We start from the raw sequence: 17,867 nt of genomic DNA, 5'->3' as shown, positions 1-17,867 counted from the left end.
TGTCTAAAGATGTTGGGGTGAAAGATTTGGAGGAGAAAAGAGCCCTAAGGAGATGAGTACTAATGATGATATTCCTCTAGGGGGTGTTTGGGGTAAGAAGTTGTTATTATAGTCCTAGGTTGTTATAACTAGGTTATAATAGTTTGTATTTGAAGTATAGATTATTTTAGTTTGAATTATAATAATATGTGTTTGAAGTATAAACTATTTTAGTTTGAGGACATAGTAAACACCGTAGAAAAGAATGAAAAAAATAATAAATGTAAAATAATAAAAATTGTAGTACAGTGAATACTATAGCATGAAATAGTGTTGACCGTAGCTAATTGAGAAATACAAAATAGTACTTACTGTAACAAAATGTGATTGTTATAGTTTTATGATAGTTCCCGCCCTACACACATCCTAAATATTTTGAGTAGAAAGAAGAAAATGAAAATTGAGAATGTTGTTGCCTCAAATCTCGAAGGTTCCTCCCATTCATATGAGAAAAATTTACAAAAGGCCATCACTTCTACAAACTTAACTAGATCCTACATAATTCTTAAATATTACTTTTGTGGTAATGGATCTATAATGAAAAATTTTACATACTAATAAATAAATAATAATGATAAAAAAATGAAGGTAATAAATAAATAATAATGATAAAAAAAAAAAAAAAAGACGCTTGCAAAATTTATGGAGAAATTTAGCTGAATTCTCATCTCACAAACCCCACTAGTTGGTGAAGTTAAAAACTAAAAAAAAGACGGGTTTCGGATTCTGACGAGGCAATTTCGCACGTGCAGTTGGTGTGAATTATCTTGCTGTTCGACGTTGACAATTTGACTTCTGTGAGAGGAAAAAAGCCTCTGCTCTGTGATATTCTGCATTTCCAGACTTCTGTCAATTTCCTCCGATAACTCTCTCTCTCTCTCTCGCTATCGCTCTCTTCCTAATTTGATCCGACCTAGACTATGTTCAAATTTCGTAATCTGTTATTCATCTTCTTGATTTTGATCTCATTGGTTGTTCGGGAATCAACTTGTTCGTATGCTGGTTCGGCTAGCTCCACCGTAGATCCTAGTAAAGTGAAGCAGATTTCATGGAAACCGAGGTTCTTATCGCTATCATTTTCAAATGCACGGATCTTCTTTTTGTTTTCTTTTTTGTTCTTTTGTGTTTGTTTGCTGAGAAAGTTGTGAACCGGAAATTAATGAACTCTAAATTGCTTTAGCTTCTAATTTCCGGTCGTCTAGGTTTAGTTCAGTGACTGTTGACTTCAAACTTTTGACAAGGCGATTTCACTGAATGTTGCAGAGCTTTTGTATATGAAGGTTTTCTCACGGACCTAGAATGTGACCACCTGGTTTCTATAGTAAGTTTAGATTTAGTGATATTCATTATTCAGTTTGATATGGAAGTCACGTCGTCAATGTAAATCTCTGGTTGAAGGCTTGTTTTTCTTCTGCGATAGGCGAGATCCGAGCTAAAGAGATCCGAGGTTGCTGATAATGATTCAGGAAAGAGCAAGCTCAGTACTGTGCGAACGAGTTCAGGAATGTTCATTTCTAAAAGCAAGGTCAGGTTTACTCTCCATACTAACAATCTTCCAATTTCTCTGGATGTTTTCTCTAATTTCTCTTTTGGTTTTTATTTTTGATTGGAATCAACTTCTGTTACTGGTCGTCACTGAAGTTATTTATTGAATTAAACGATATGGAAGTAACTTCTCTGTTGCGAAACTGAAATATATTGCCTTCTCAAAGAGGTTAAACAATCAAATTACGACAGGAATGTGTTCCTGATAGCATGGATGCAATAATCAACATTACGTTGACTGTTAGTACAAAATTAGAGAGTAAACAATTTTTTAGGAATAATAGCTTAAAACCTCCTTATCTCCTATCTTGTCGAATTAGGACTAGATTAAATAGTTTGAGCGGTTAGGTTTTAACTTTTAATAAATCTAATATACAGTGTACTGTCTGATTTCCCCTGTATCTTAGAATTGTAGTATATAGTATGACAATAATTATTTCCTTTGGTTCTATTAGATATCATTTTAGATCTCTTCTTTTTACTCCCATGTTTGTATGAAATATTTACATTTTATTTGATATTTAGGATCCAATTGTTTCTGGCATAGAGGACAAAATTTCTGCATGGACTTTTCTTCCAAAAGGTACACGATTTGTTTCACTGTCAAATCACATATTGGTCATTGATATGTTATGTCATATGCATTTGAATTACTACAGCTGATTGCCATAAGTAACACTCATGATTTCTTTATAATTATACCTGGGAGAAGTCAAGGAGTGCATATATTACTGAAATGGTTGTCAATGTCAAGTATCAGTGCTAAATGTCGCGGGTATTTCTCATTTTTCAGAAAATGGGGAGGATATTCAGGTACTGAGATATGAGCATGGAGAGAAATATGAGTCACATTATGATTACTTTGTTGACAAGGTAAATATTGCCTGGGGAGGACATCGTTTAGCTACAGTTCTTATGTATCTCTCTAATGTGACCAAAGGCGGTGAAACAGTATTCCCCTTGGCAGAGGTTAGTTCAAGCGTTAATTCACAAATTACTTTACTAGAACTAAATTATTTATATTCCTCATTTTCAATTTTAAGATTACCTCTTCTTAGATCCGAGTACTCTCTAAATAATAAACATACAACTCTGTCTTTTGATGGAAAGGATCCCTTTATATGACTGTCTTCAATATGTTGAAATATTGAAATGAAACGTGGGAAAGCCTGGATGTTGGATAACCCAGAGGTCTTTGCCATTATTTTATAGAAATTCCTACTGAAAATGACCTAATTTTTGTTCAGATGGATGATACGGAACCCTTTTACCCGATTTGAACCGTATTTTGTTTGTTTGTTTTTTTTTTTTTTTTCGCATTTTTTTTTTCTCCATCAAAATGTCTAGCAACTTATACATGTTCATTGTGGATGTAATACAATCCAGCTTAGAGGCATTTAACACTTGCTGCAGCACCGCCTTTTTAAGTACTTCAGTTAGGAAAAATGTTATTGTAATTATGTCAAAGGACCGAAATTCTCCAATTCCCTAGAATTTTAATCAAACTATTGGTGAATTGGATTAGACCTGAAACATCTGAGATTACTGAAATTGTTCCTCGTGGAGAAACCAACTTTTGAAAAATTCTATTTGGTTTTAAAGTTACATATAAATTGGAAATGAATTTGGTTCAGAAACGACCATAATCGATAGCTGACTTGTTTAACCTCGTTATATAACCTCCAAGCAGAAATCTGCCCATCGGAGAGCTTATGAAACAGACGAGGATCTCTCAGAGTGTGCAAGGAAAGGAATTGCAGGTCAGTCACCAAACAAATTATAAGTGCTTTTTCAGTACTTATCAAACCATCTAACTTGCATGAAATTGATGTGCTTTATTGGTTGACATTATTCCGCACTTGGAACGATGCAGTGAAACCGAAGAAAGGCGATGCCCTTCTTTTCTTTAGTCTTGAACCAAATGCTATCCCAGACACGAACAGTCTCCATGGAGGTTGCCCTGTCCTTGAAGGAGAAAAATGGTCAGCAACAAAGTGGATTCACGTCGACTCTTTCAGCAAAAACTTAGGAAACATTGGGAATTGTACTGATCTAAATGAAAGTTGTGAGAGATGGGCTGCCTTAGGGGAATGCACCAAAAACCCAGAATATATGGTCGGATCTCCAGAAATGCCTGGCTACTGTAGGCGGAGTTGCAGGATCTGTTGATTTGATCTCAATGATACACTCGAAATTTCGATACCTTTAGGAGGTAAAATTCTCGTCTTTGGTGGATAGTAATTGATTTGTTTTTAAATCATTGGCGTAGTTTGGAAATTTCTTTCCTTTTCAGTTGCACTTTGATTTGTTTAGATTTTCCCATATTGGAAGTATTGTTCTTCCAAAAAGAAATTGGTTAAATTGTAAAATTGATCTATAATTTGAAGAAAGTTAGAATTTAGTCCGTATTGTTTATAGTTAGAGTTTAAGAATTTAGTCCCTATAATTAGAATTTATTCCACAACTTCAAGCGGTAAAATTCTTGTCTTTGCTGGATGGTAATGGACTTATTTTAAAATTATTGGCTTCGTTTGGAAATTTCTTTCCTTTTTTCATAGCATTTTGATTTGTTTAGGCTTCCCCAAATTGAAAGTATTGTTCCTTCCAAAAAGAAATAGGTGAAATTACAAATTTGGTTCATATGATTTGAAGAAAGTTAGAATTTAATCCGTATGATTTATAATTAGAATTTAGTTCTTATGATTTAGTAAAACCCTCCTAAAGAGTCCATGATAAGGACTAATTATGAGAATTTTATCAAAGCATAAGGAATAAAGTTTAACTTTTAAAATCATAGAGACTAAATCCTAATTTTCTCCAAACTATAGAGATCAAATTTATAATTTAGCTAAAGAAATAGGCAAACATAATTACTTGATAAAGTTTTATCACTCATGAATTTCTTGACCTTTGTTTTTTTTTTTGGTGTAATTTGGAACGTCAGTTATTTGTGGAATGGAAAGCAGTACAACATTTATCGTGAAGCTATCCTGAAGCACGGATGGATGAGGCAGTAGCCGTTGGGTAATTATGATGAGTATGTATTACTTTATTGACTTTATTTTTCTTATTTGATTTTTTATATGATTCTCTTATAAGAAAGAATATCGTGGTTTTAAAAGCTATAGTTTATATACATTACAGAAAAATCGAGTAATTTTGCTGATGTGACAATGAAGTGATTAGAGAGTCTAACCTTTCATATCAATAGAAATGTCTCTGGTAGAAATGAGTTTATAATATGAAGAGATAAAAATACAATCCATCTATTTTAAATTTTAAGTACTTTTTTTATGTTGAAAATCATTTGTTTTATTCATCTTTTGAAAAGATGAGTTCATAAATGGGTAAAAAATGAGCTCATTTGCATGCAAGTCAATGGACTCTCTATCTCTTTCAAATCTAGAAAACTTATTTTCTTTCTATTTTGGGATTTACGGATTTACTTTTAGTCCTTGATATTAACTTTTGTCAAAAAGCCTTATTAACCTTCCTTCTATATATATATATATAAATATATAATATATTTTTTGAAAAAACACTGAGATATCCTTGTATTTTGAAATTTGTTCAAATTTTGTTCATGTTTTTTTAATTGTCTAATTTTAGTCTCAATATTTTTAATAAATTTTTAATTTGGTCCTCAATACTAGCTTTTTTGTTGACTTTTTTTTTCAATTTTTTTTAATTATCTATTAGCATTTTTACTACAAAGTTTGAAAACATATTCACAAATGAAAATTATTATTATTATTTAACTAATTTCGATAAAATTTAATATTGATGGACTAAATTAAGGTTTATTGAAAGTAATTCGACTAAAATTAGATATTTGAGAGTATATTGATTAAAATTGGACAAATCCTAAATTACAAGAATTAAAAATGAGATTTTAACTAAAAAAGAAACTTTCTCCATAGACATGATTACGTATATAAGTGTCATTTTTTTTTTTTAAAAAAAAATTATTGTTATTATTTTACTCAACTTGATATAAATGAACTTCTGAACTCATTTTAGATGAAAATGCTATCTTCAATCTATTATATGTTTGAAAACTTGGGAAATTTATACGGGTGACCCAATTTTTGGATTCAAAATGTCAAATGACCCATTTTTAAAAAATAATGTCAATTGACCGTCTGCTGATATCATCGTCATACCAAATTACGTAAATTGCCCTTATACTAACCTCATGAGGTAAATCTCGCTCTCGTCTGATTAAATGCTCTCGCTCTCGTTTGAAATTCTCTGGTTTGATGTGATTGCTCGTCAGTGTACGAATGATTTGACAATTTTTATGACAGAAGACTCAAATCAAATCAATAATACCTAAACACAATAGAATGGTGATTTTCTTAAACTCTAAACTCCATTTCAAAGGTGATTACTTCTCTGGTTTTCGACGGTGTTTTGTTGAATGGAGATTTTTCGAACGGGGATTTTCAAGACGAGGTTTTTTCAGAACGAAACAACTTTTTTAAAAAGGTGTTTCGTCTGTTTAATTATTTTTGCTGTATTATTTCTGGAAAGGTTGCATTACGACATTTTGTATAGGTAGAGTAAGAGAGAGAGTAAGAGTAAGAGAGAGAACGAGATTGAGAGAGAGAGTACACTTCAATCGCTTGTACAACTTAATGACAAATGTTCTCTTGCTTCGTAGGATGACATAAAAGTGTATTTATTCGATATGAAGGTGATTAGGATGAGAATGAAAGTTCGTATATTGGGGGACAGTTGAGAGGAATCATTGTGCCTCATACATTGAAGTATGAAGAACTTAAATCTCGCATTTACAGAGTTACAAATGTCAGTTCTTCAGAGTTTGATCTTGTACTAAAAGTTAAATATAAGCTTGAATTTGAAGCCCCTCCACAATGTATAATGAATAATGGTGATGTTCGCTTCCTTCTTTTACGAGAAGAGCTTAGTAGACTTTAGATAGCTGTAACGTTGAAGACTAATTAGGATGAAAATATTGGAATGAGGTTTGGAAATGCGAGTTATGATGATACGGCTGTGGACAGACAATACGAGGAATCATATCAGTTTCTTCGGGAAGATGATATTCTATTGTCTACCAACACTGTACCATCAACATTCGATTATATGGATCGTGGTCCTTCAGTGGATGTGAATGAGCAACCAGCAGGATTGAATGAAATGGATCGTGATCATGGAGATATGCGTCGTTCTATAGCAGTTTCAGTAGTTCCACCATTTGTGGCTTCAAGTCATAAAACAGAGTTGATTATGCCTGGCACCTCTTTATCTGGGACAGAAGACGTTGAAGTTGGTCAACTATTTTTGAGCAAAGGACTTGAAAATGAGATTATCTATTCTGTTCATCAACAAAAATTTTGAATTTAAGGTCGGGAAATCAACCAAATCTCTGTTCACTGTCAAATGTATTAGGGAGACATGTAAGTGGAGTTTTCATGCAGTCAAAATGGAAGGGTCTGATATATTCAAGATCACAAAGTACTGCAGTTCGCACACATGTTCCATTGGAATTTTGAATCACTACCATAGATAAGCAACTGCTACGGTTGTTGGTCAGTTCATTAAAGATAAGTTCACGGGAATAGGACGTATTTATAAACCTTGTTATCGTTGAGGATACGAGGAGAGATTATGGTGTGAACATAAGTTATGATAAAGTGTGACGTGCCAGGGAAGTTGCATATGATCTTACTAGAGGTACTCCAGAATACTCATATTCCATATTACATGTTTATGGAGAAACGCTAAAAATAAAAAATCCAGGTACAATTTTTTAGATCGAACTTGAAGATGAGGTGCATTTTAAGTATATGTTTATGATATTAGAGCCTTGTGTTAGAGGTTTCACAAGCTGTCGGTCTTGTATTATTGTTGATGGGTCGCACTTAAAAGGAAAATTCAAAGGCACCATGTTAGTTGTAGTTTCTATAGACGGGAACAATCAATTATACCCACTAGCATATGCAATAGTGGACAATGAAACCGATCGATCATGGAAATGGTTTATGTCAAACTTGAAATGCAGTATCGGAGAACCCGATAATCTGGTGTTAGTGTTTGATCGGATGGTATCTATTGATAATGCTATTTGTGCATTTTTTCCCACGGCATTTCATGGATTGTACACATGGCATATAAAACAAAATCTGGTTACAAACTCTAAGGATAGCACGATTGCTAGGATATTTAAAGGTGCAGCAAGAGCATTTCGCATGATAGAGTTCCAGACAAAATTGGACGAACTTCGTAGTTTTAGAGATGGTGTTGTCACGAAATATTTGGAAGACATCGGTCTTCAAAGGTGGGCACAAGTTTACCAAATAGAACGAAGATATGATAACATGACAACCAATGGTGCATAGTATTTCAATTCGTTAACTAAAGAGTATTGATTATTGCCCATAGTATGCTTGATTGAACATGTTAGAGGAATGCTCTAATTGTGGTTCTACGAACGGAGGAATTACTGGGCATTTCGAATGACATTGCACTCTGACTACTATGAAACCCGATTGGCAAGTGAGGCCGATAAGGGCAGACAATATCAGGTGGAGCTTATTGATTGTTATCGGGTACACGTGCGAGATAATCGATTGGACGGTATTGTCAGTCTTCACACGAAGGAATGCACGTGTAAGGAATTCGACTCACTTGGTATCCCGTGTTCGCATGCAATTGTTGCTGTCAAGGAACAAAATATACCCATCCACAGTCTTTGCAGTCGATTTTATACAATGGACTATCTAATGACTGCGTATGTGGAGCCTATAAATTCATTTGGCCACATATCTGAATGGAAAAGACCTCATAGATATGTAGAAAAGATTATCCTTCCTCTGAAGTTTGTGCCACAAGTCGGGCGACGGAGAGTGAGAAGAATATCATCTAGAGGAGAATTTCGCAGACAAATGAAATGTGGTCGGTGTGGGAATTATGGGCATAATCGCCAAAATTGTACCAAACTACTTACAACCGTGCGACGTGCTGAAAATGCAGAGACTGTGACACAAACATCTCTCATCTAGTTTAGTTTGTAACTAGTAACATTTCATTTGTTATAAATATCATTGATCAATTTTTCATACGTCATACTTGTAACATGCTTGTAACATACTTCATACCTTTTCATACTTCATACTTGTAACACTTCATCTTTCATGCTTTCATCTTGTAAACAAAAAACAATAACAAGTTAGAGTATTTCTATAATAGCAATCTTCATACTCTCTCAATCTTCATACTTGTAACAAAAAACAATAACTTCATACTCTCTCAACATCTCGCTCTCTCAATGTTTAAACTTTGAACCTTGAACCATATAATGTTCTACATACCATTGATACAATGAAAAGAGCAGTAGCTCAATTATGCATGTTTTGATAAAATTCTGATATTGAACTTTGAACTTACATGAAAAATACATGTTCAATTATACAATGAAAAGGGCAGTAACTCCATTATACAAAAAAAATAAATGTTTTTACATACATAAAAAATACAATAAAAAATACATGTTCTATACACAAAAAATATGGAGTGTTTAACCATAGTTGACACGCTAACTGCATTCTATATTCACTCATCTTCTCCTGAGTGATTACGGACGAATCAGCACCAGTCACCAGGTGTTCTAGTAATTTGATTGCGAAGATGCCACAATCAAGCGACCCGTGTTGTATGTCGATGTTCATAGGTCGCGAGATTTTCCAACGGGCTGTGGATAGGTCCGACTTCGATCGATCCACGTCACAGTAGTGAAGTAGGGATGGTACCTGTCTCTTATACACATCTAGATGTGTATAAGAGACAGTTCGTGAACTCATCATTTTACTTTACTGATTGAAGGGTTCCACGATGAATGAGGAGACGACCAGGTCACCCATCCCATCTCAAGATCTTGATACCAATAATGCGACTGCCTCTGACACTCCTACTGTCTCTTATACACATCTAGATGTGTATAAGAGACAGCATTTTACTTTACTGATTGAAGGGTTCCACGATGAATGAGGAGACGACCAGGTCACCCATCCCTGTCTCTTATACACATCTAGATGTGTATAAGAGACAGCCTCTGGCTCAAGTAAAGAAGAAAAGTGTGGTTAAACATCCTCTCCCAGGTGTAGCTACGTCACTATCCAGAGCGATCGTCACATATAACGTAGCACATGATGTTCCACACAATATCCTTACAGAAATGATGGGCTAGATCTCGGACAACAATACTGACAACGAGGTTTGAGAGAACTCCTTTAAACCACTCATCAAGCAATTCTTCAAGGAATTGATTACCCTGAATTCGTTGGTCGAGTGCGATGTAAGTTTCCTAGTCTTGACTTCTTTACATGTTGGCTATCTTGTACTTTTACTGACATAGTAATTTTTTGTGCAGATCATAAATACTTTATTTTATTTTTTGAAAGAAAAATTTTATACCCGGCCCGACATGTGCATGCATAAGTTCACCATCTTGCCAATTGGTGTAACGGTAAATTTTGATATTTCATTTCTTAACTTCTCATTATATTTCGTTACTTAACTTCTTATTTTATTTGACAGAGTCACTTTAATGCTCGTGGCGGGGTATTTAAACGAATAAAGAATAAGACACTTCTGGAGGCTACCCTAGCATGGGAAGATGAAGACACGTATAAGGACTACGTCACTGATAGATTCGATGTCAAATGGGCAGATGCGGATTTTGTTTATACGGCGATGAATATCAGTGACCATTGAATGGTCCTTGCAATGGACATTAACAGAGGCCACATATTCGTATTCAATTCACTTCCGTCATACACACCAATGACAAAGCTGGTGAATTGGCTAGGGCCATTGACGGTCACAGTATCATCCTTACTTCACTACTGTGACGTGGATTGTTCAAAATCGAATCTATCCACAGCCCGTTGAAAAATCTCGCGACCTATGAATGTCGACATACAACACGGGTCGCTTGATTGTGGCATATTCGCAATCAAATTACTAAAACACTTGGTGACTGGTGCTGATCCGTTCATAATCACTTAGGAGAAGATGAGTGAATATAGGATGCAGTTAACGTGTCAACTATGGGCAAACACTCCATATTTTTTATGTGTATATAACATTTATTTTTTATTGTATTTTTTTATGTATGTAAAAACATTTATTTTTTATGTGTAAAAACATTTATTTTTTATGTGTAAAAACATTTATTTTTTATGTATGTAAAAACATTTATTTTTTATGTATAATGGAGCTACTACTCTTTTCATTGTATAATTGAACGTGTATTTTTTATGTAAGTTCAAAGTTTAAAGTTCAATATCAGAATTTTATTAGAACATGCATAATTGAGCTACTGTTCTTTTCATTGTATCAACGGTATGTAGAACATTATATGGTTCAAGGTTCAAAGTTCAAACATTGAGAGAGCGAGATTTTGAGAGAGAGTAAGATTTTGAGAGAGAGCGAGATTGAGAGAGTATAAAGTTATTGTTTTTTGTTACAAGTATGAAGATTGAGAGAGTATGAATTTATTGTTTTTTGTTACAAGTATGAACATTGAGAGAGTATGAAGATTGCTATTATAGAAATACTCCAGCTTGTTATTGTTTTTTGTTTACAAGATGAAAGTATGAAGTATGAAGTGTTACAAGTATGAAGTATGAAATATGTTACAAGTATGACGTATGAAAAATTGATCAATGGTATTTATAACAAATGAAATGTTACAAGTTAGTTACAAACTAAATTAGATGAGGAGTGTTTGTGTCACGATCTCTGGCATTTTCAGCACGTCGCACGGTTGTAAGCGGTTCAGTACAATTTTGGCGGTTATTCCCATAATTCCCACACCGACCATATTTCATTTGTCTGCGAAATTCTCCTCTGGATGATATTCTTCTCACTCTCTGTCGCTCGACTTGTGGCACAAATTTCGGAGGAAGGATAATCTTTTCTACATATTCAGGAGGTCTTTTCCATTCAGATATGAGGCCAAGTAGATTTATAAGCTCCGCATACGCAGTCATTAGAGAGTCTACTGTATAAAATCGACTACAAAAACTATGGATGGGTATATGTTGTTCCTTGGCAGCAACAATTGCATGCGAACACGGGATACCAAGTGAGTCGAATTCCTTACACGTGCATTCCTTCGTGTGAAGATTGACAATACCGTCCAATCGATTATCTCGTACGTGTACCCGATAACAATCAATAGGCTCCACCTGATATCGTCTACCCTTATCGGCCTCACTTGCCAATCGGGTTTCATAGTAGTTAGAGTGTAATGTTGTTTGAGATGCCCAGTAATTCCTCCGTTCATAGAACCACGATTGGAGCATTCCTTTAACATGTTCAATCAAGCATACTATGGGCAATAGTCGATACTCTTTAGTTAACGAATTGAAACACTCTGCACTGTTGGATGTCATGTTAATATATCTTCGTTCTATTTGGTAAACTCGTACCCACCTTCGAAGACCGATGTCTTCGAAATATTTCGTGACAACATTGTCTCTAAAACTACGGAGTTCGTCCCATTTTATCTGGAACTTTGTCATGCGAAATGCCCTTGTTGCATCTCTAGATATCCCAACAATTGTGTTATCCTTAAAGTTTGTAACTAGATTTTGTTCTATATGTCATGTGCACAATCCATGAAATGCTATGGGAAAAAATGCACGAGCATTGCTGATAGATACCATCCGATCAGAAACAAACAACAGAATATCGGGTTCTTCGATACTGCATTTCAAGTTTGACACAAACCATTTCCATGATCGATCGGTATCATTGTCTACTATTGCAATAAATATATACTTGAAATGCACCTCATCTTCAAGTTCAATCTCAAAGACTGTACCCGGATTCTTTATTTTTAGCGCTTCTCCATAAGCATGTAGTATAGAGTATGAGTATTCTAGAGTACCTCTAGTGGGATCATACGCGGCTTCCCTTGCACGCCACGCTTTATCATAACTTATGTTCACGCCATAATCTCTCCTCATATCCTCAACGATATGACAAGGTTTATAAATACGTCCTATTCCCGTGAACTTATCTTTAATGAGCTGACCAACAACCGTAGCAGTTACTTGTCTATGGTCGTGATTCAAAATTCCAATGAAACATGTGTGCGAACTGCAGTACTTTGTAATCTTGAATATATCAGACCCTTCCATTTTGACTGCACGAAGGCTCCAATTACATGTCTCTTTAATACATTTGACAGTAAACAAAGATTTGATTGATTTCCTGACCTTATATTCAAATTTTTTATTGATGGGCAGAATAGATAACCTCATTTTTAAGTCATTTTTTCTCAAAAATAGTTGACCAACTTTAACGTCCTCTGTCCCAAATGAAGAGGTGCCAGGCATAATCAACTTTGTCCTATGACTTGAAGACACAAATGGTGGAACCACTGAAGCTGCTGTAGAACGATACACATATCTATGATCACGATCCATTTCATTCAATTCTGCTGGTTGCTCATTCACATCCACTGAATGACCACAATCCATATAATCGAATGTTGATGGTATAGTGTTGGTAGACAATGGAATATCATCCTCTTCCCGACAAAACTGATACGATTCCTCATATTGTCTGTCCACAGTCGTATCATCATAACTCACATTTCCAAACCCCATTCCAATATTTTCGTCATGATTAGACTTCAACGTTACAGCTATCTAAAGTCTACTAAGCTCTTCTCGCAAAAGAAGGAAGCGAACATCATCATCATTCATTATGCATTGTGGAGAGGGTTCAAATTCAAGCTTATATTTAACTTTCAGTATAAGATCAAACTCTGAAGAACTGACATTTATAACCATGTAAATGCGAGTTTTAAGTTCTTCATACTTCAATGTATGAGACACAATGATTCCTCTCAGCTGTCCTCCAATATACGAACTTTCATTCTCATCCCAATTACCTCCATATCGAATAAATAGACACTTTTCTTCATCCTACAAAGCAAGAGAACATTTATCATTAAGCTGTATAAGCAATTGAAGTGTACTTTCGCTTTCAATCTCGCTCTCTATAATGAAACACCTTTCTGAAAAAACTGTTCCGTTCTGAAAAAGCCTCGTCTTGTAAATCCCCGTTCAACAAAACACCGTCGAAAACCAGAGAAGTAACATTTTTTAAATGGAGTTTAGAGTTTAAAGAAATCACCATTGTATTGTGTTTAGGTATTATTGATTTGATTTGAGGCTTCCGTCGTAAAAATTGTCAAATCATTCGTACACTGACAAGCAATCACATCAAACCAGAAAATTTCAAGCGAGAGTGAGAGCGTTTAATCAGACGAGAGCGAGATTTACCTTGTGAGGCTGGTGTAAGGACAATTTATGTAATTTGGTATGGCGATGATGTCAGTAAAGGGTCAATCGACATTTTTTTAAAAAAATGGATCATTTGACATTTTGGACCCAAAAATTGGGTCATCCGTACAAATTTTCTTGAAAACTTCTACATCATGCCAAAAAAAAAAAAAAACAAAAAATCAAACAAAAAGAAAAAGAAAAATAAAGTCCTAATTTGATAGATGGTTGTTGGCTTGTTGACTTGGTTCTCATCTTTTAGCACTATGTTTGGCTCTTTGTAAATAATTCAGATGTGATGAATTCAGCAAATTCAAGGAACCAGATTTCAATCCAACTATAGCTGAAAGACAAGGGAAAGAAGTCAAAATCAGATCATTTTAATCATTTAGGTTCTGTTTAATAATCATTTCATTTTATCTTTAGTTTTTGAAAATTGAGTTTATTTTCTCATTTTCTACAATGATTTGCATATTTCTTTAAATATATTAGTGAAAATTCATAAACAAAAACAAGTTTTGAAAAACCATTTTTTTAGTTTATAAAATTTGATTTGATTTTTTAAACTATTGTAAAAAAAATATAACAAAGAAAGAAATTTAAAACTGGAAATTGTGTTTATAGACTTAATTAAAAAAAAAAAAACGAAAACCTCATTTGGCAATTATTTTCTTTTTTGGTTTTTGTTTTTGAAAATTAAATTTATAAACATTACTTTCACCTTTAAAATTCTTCCTTTGTTATCTATTTTTTAGCAATAGTTAAAAAAATCAAGTCAATTTTTGAGAACTAAAAATAGTAACTTTTCAAAAGTTGTTTTTTGTTTTTGGAATTTGACTAAAGATTCAACTATTGTACTTTAAATCATTGTAAGAAATTGAGAGGAAATATACTTAATTTTCAAAAATCAAAAGCAAAAAAATAAATAGTTATCAAACAAAGTCAAAATGATTACCAAAGAGAACTTCAAATCTTCACAAACTATCCATTTAATAATATTATAGACAAGCTTAGAAAGATTCCACAGCTACTTAGTGGCAGGTAAAGGAGGGCAATCCACAAAAGTGCGAATATTCAAATGATGAACATATCAATAAAGCAATGTGCAACTGTACATACAAGCATGGTATAAAATTCTTTCGTCACACGTCAATATTTTTCACATATTCATGTATTGGACATCGATGTTAATGAATATTTTCATTATACTTAAAAAAAAATTATGAAACGGTATTGAATAAGAAGGGGAGAAAAAAAAAAAAAAAAAAAAGGAAAAAACAGATTTTAGAACTAATTCCTCTTATGTCCATAAATTTCAAAATGTTACACTTTATTTAAGTTCTAAGTTTAATTTTATCTTAGTCTCCTAGGTTTCCAAAATGTTACAATTTCACTTTTAAGATTTGAGTTTTATTTCATTTTGGTTCCTAAATTTCAAAATTTATATTTTTAATCTCAATTTTTCGCTCAATACTCATTTTTTGTTTTCAGTAGTAATATCTGTTAGTTAATTTAAAAGAATTATAATTAATTTACTCTCTAACATCATTATTAAAACTAAATTTAAAATTTCACTTCATAAACATTTTAAATTAATTGATAGACATTAACGCCAAATGCTGAAGATGAGTATTTAATGAAATATCGAGATTAAAACAATAAATCTTGAAACTTAAGTACTAAAAGTATAACATTTAAAATCTAAAGATCAAATAGAAATTAAAGTAAAAATTCAGAGATCAAAAAGATTTTTTTTTTTTTTTTTAAAAAAAGAGTTAGAATATAGTATAAATTACAGACATTTTAACTTGTTATAAAAAATAATGATTAAATATTTTGTTTCAGAATATTTAGTGAACGATGGTCACTCATCAAGCATCTCTTTAGTGGGCATGGAGATTCTTCCTCCCATCACCCAATAACACAATCTCGATTACGAACTATTTTTTTCCCTTCCTCTTCTAGAAGATGGAGCCTTGCTCGATAAGAAAATTATATATTGCATTAAACATCGATGACCAAACTAAGTGCTTGAAACTATTAGTCAACCCATTATCTAGGTGGAGTTGATGCCTTAGAGGAAAACTTCAGGTGCTACTGTAATAATATGGAATATTGAAAACTTTCATGGTAGGAAGAGGATAAGATACTTAGTCCTATACCATAATACTATTACCTTTCTAGTTTCTATCTTATCCTTTTCATTTTTCTAATCCAGAAGACATGTTCAACCTTCCATGTTGGGAGATTTGAATCTTTTAACTGTTTGGGTTAAATCCGATCCAAAATCACTGTAGTTTTATCCTTTTTGAAGCCAACTAGAACATTTTATTTTTTACTATTAACCATAAGAATATGATTCCAACACATCATTACCTAAATTCTTTTTACTTTTTCTTATATATATATATATATATATATATATATATATTAAAAAAAGAAAGAAAAAGTAACAAGAAAGAAGAATGGTGAAGAGAGGAGAGGACACTAAGGAGTCATCTCATTCTCATCATCCCAAAGAAAATATATAAAAATATATGGAAATGGGGAAAAAAGAAAAAAAAAAAAAAAGATAAGGATTCCCGATCCACCACGTCCTTAGTGTCTCAAAGAAACAAATGGCAGCCGACCAAAATGCTAAGGCACCATTTTTTTTTTTGGGTACCTCACAAAGCAAAAGGGGTTTTCAATGGCATAATTTTGGTCCAACTTTCTGTCCCTTCTTTGCTTAATCAAAACCAACTAAAACAAATCAAACAACAGCTGTCCGATTTGCTCAATCCAGATTCCTTCTGCCTTCACAAGAACTTCAGATTTAAATATTGATTTCATTGGAATAAAGATGTAATATCCCATAATAAATGAGCATAACTCAATTCCTCAGTACCTCAATACATGTCTTCAACTAAGAGATTTGATGCGTGAAACTTCCCACTCCCAAATATTGTGTTGAACTTAATATATATATATATATATATGAAAATTTTCACTCATAAAAAAATGTCAAAACTATTTACAAAAATAGTAAAAAAAATAAAAACACTAATAGATACTATAAATGTTCATCAACGGTAGACTTCTACCAATTTCTATTACTAATAGATACTGATAAACTCAAAGAATATTAAAATATTATTATTTTATGTAAATAGTTTTTTTATTTTTTTATTTTTGAAAATCCCCCTTTTATATATATATATATATATAACATACTACATACCAAATCTGAATAGATAGGATTATGTTAAAATATGAAGATAGTACATTTTCAATATATATATATAAAATGATGGTAATGATAATTGTTTAATACTTTTACTTGTTAAAATTATGTTTTTAATATAATATATGTATGTTTTACAACTTTTGTTGATGGAAATTTTAATTAATTAATTAAATGTAAGAGAATGAATTGAAGTAATCATATAAATTCATTATTAAAATATTATTATATTAATTAAATTAATCTATAAAAATAAAAAATAAATTATTCTACATTAAACATTAATAAAAATAATATTGATAATCAAATAATTTAGTTTAACTGCTAAAAAAAATAATTAAATAAGTATAAATTAATTAGAAAATAATAAATAATCATATAATGCAAAATACTAATTATAAATGTATTAAAAGTACTACTTTGGTCCGGTATTTTTTGTTTTGATTCATTTTTGTCCCTATACTTTCAAAAAGTTCATTGTTGTCTCTTACTTTTAACTTTGATTTATTTTAGCCAGATACTTTCAAAAGATTCATTTTGATCCTTGCATTTTTAATTTTGTTTCATTTTGGTTTATATATTTTTAAAAAGTGACCATTTAGTCCCTTCATTTTCATTTTTATTGCATTTTTAAGTGATCAAAATGATCACTTTTTTAAAGTACAACGACCAAAATAAATATTTTAAGAGTATAAGAACCAAAGTAGTATTTTAACTTAAAATTTTTTAAATAT

At 32.5% G+C, this 17,867-nt stretch overlaps 2 protein-coding genes and 1 long non-coding RNA gene across 4 annotated transcripts in view; 2 read left to right on the top strand and 1 right to left on the bottom strand.

The window, feature by feature from the left end:
• Nucleotides 1-846: 846 nt before the first annotated feature.
• Nucleotides 847-8,841, top strand: LOC120067179 (probable prolyl 4-hydroxylase 4). Of its 2 annotated transcripts, XR_005478940.1 has the most exons (9): nt 847-1,099; nt 1,303-1,360; nt 1,460-1,564; nt 2,110-2,167; nt 2,378-2,553; nt 3,275-3,344; nt 3,458-3,796; nt 4,529-4,621; nt 6,248-8,841. XR_005478940.1 is itself a non-coding variant. In XM_039018655.1 (8 exons), exons 1-7 carry the CDS (start codon nt 960-962, stop codon nt 3,751-3,753), a joined length of 903 nt encoding a protein of 300 aa, XP_038874583.1. In that variant the 5' UTR covers nt 847-959; the 3' UTR covers nt 3,754-3,796; nt 4,529-4,826. The 2 variants fall into 2 exon arrangements, 1 of the variants encoding a protein (XP_038874583.1); XM_039018655.1 differs by lacking the exon at nt 6,248-8,841 and having other exon boundaries at nt 4,529-4,826.
• Nucleotides 8,842-9,670: 829 nt separating this feature from the next.
• On the top strand, nt 9,671-10,790 carry LOC120067964. Its single transcript, XR_005479058.1, has 3 exons — nt 9,671-9,904; nt 9,980-10,075; nt 10,147-10,790. It is a non-coding gene; the product is annotated as an uncharacterized LOC120067964 (long non-coding RNA).
• Nucleotides 10,791-14,112: 3,322 nt separating this feature from the next.
• Nucleotides 14,113-17,867, bottom strand: part of LOC120067764 — a 10,291-nt gene continuing 6,536 nt past the window's right edge. The window contains exon 3 of the mRNA XM_039019340.1: nt 14,113-14,253. Coding sequence (XP_038875268.1) covers nt 14,248-14,253 — 6 coding nt within the window. The 3' untranslated portion in view covers nt 14,113-14,247. The remainder of the gene's footprint in view (nt 14,254-17,867) is intronic.

The sequence above is a fragment of the Benincasa hispida genome, chromosome 12 (genome assembly GCF_009727055.1).
Source record: "Benincasa hispida cultivar B227 chromosome 12, ASM972705v1, whole genome shotgun sequence".
Taxonomy (NCBI): Eukaryota; Viridiplantae; Streptophyta; class Magnoliopsida; order Cucurbitales; family Cucurbitaceae; genus Benincasa; species Benincasa hispida.
The sequence above is the reverse complement of the archived record's forward strand: the minus strand, read 5'-3'. Positions and strand labels throughout refer to the sequence as shown.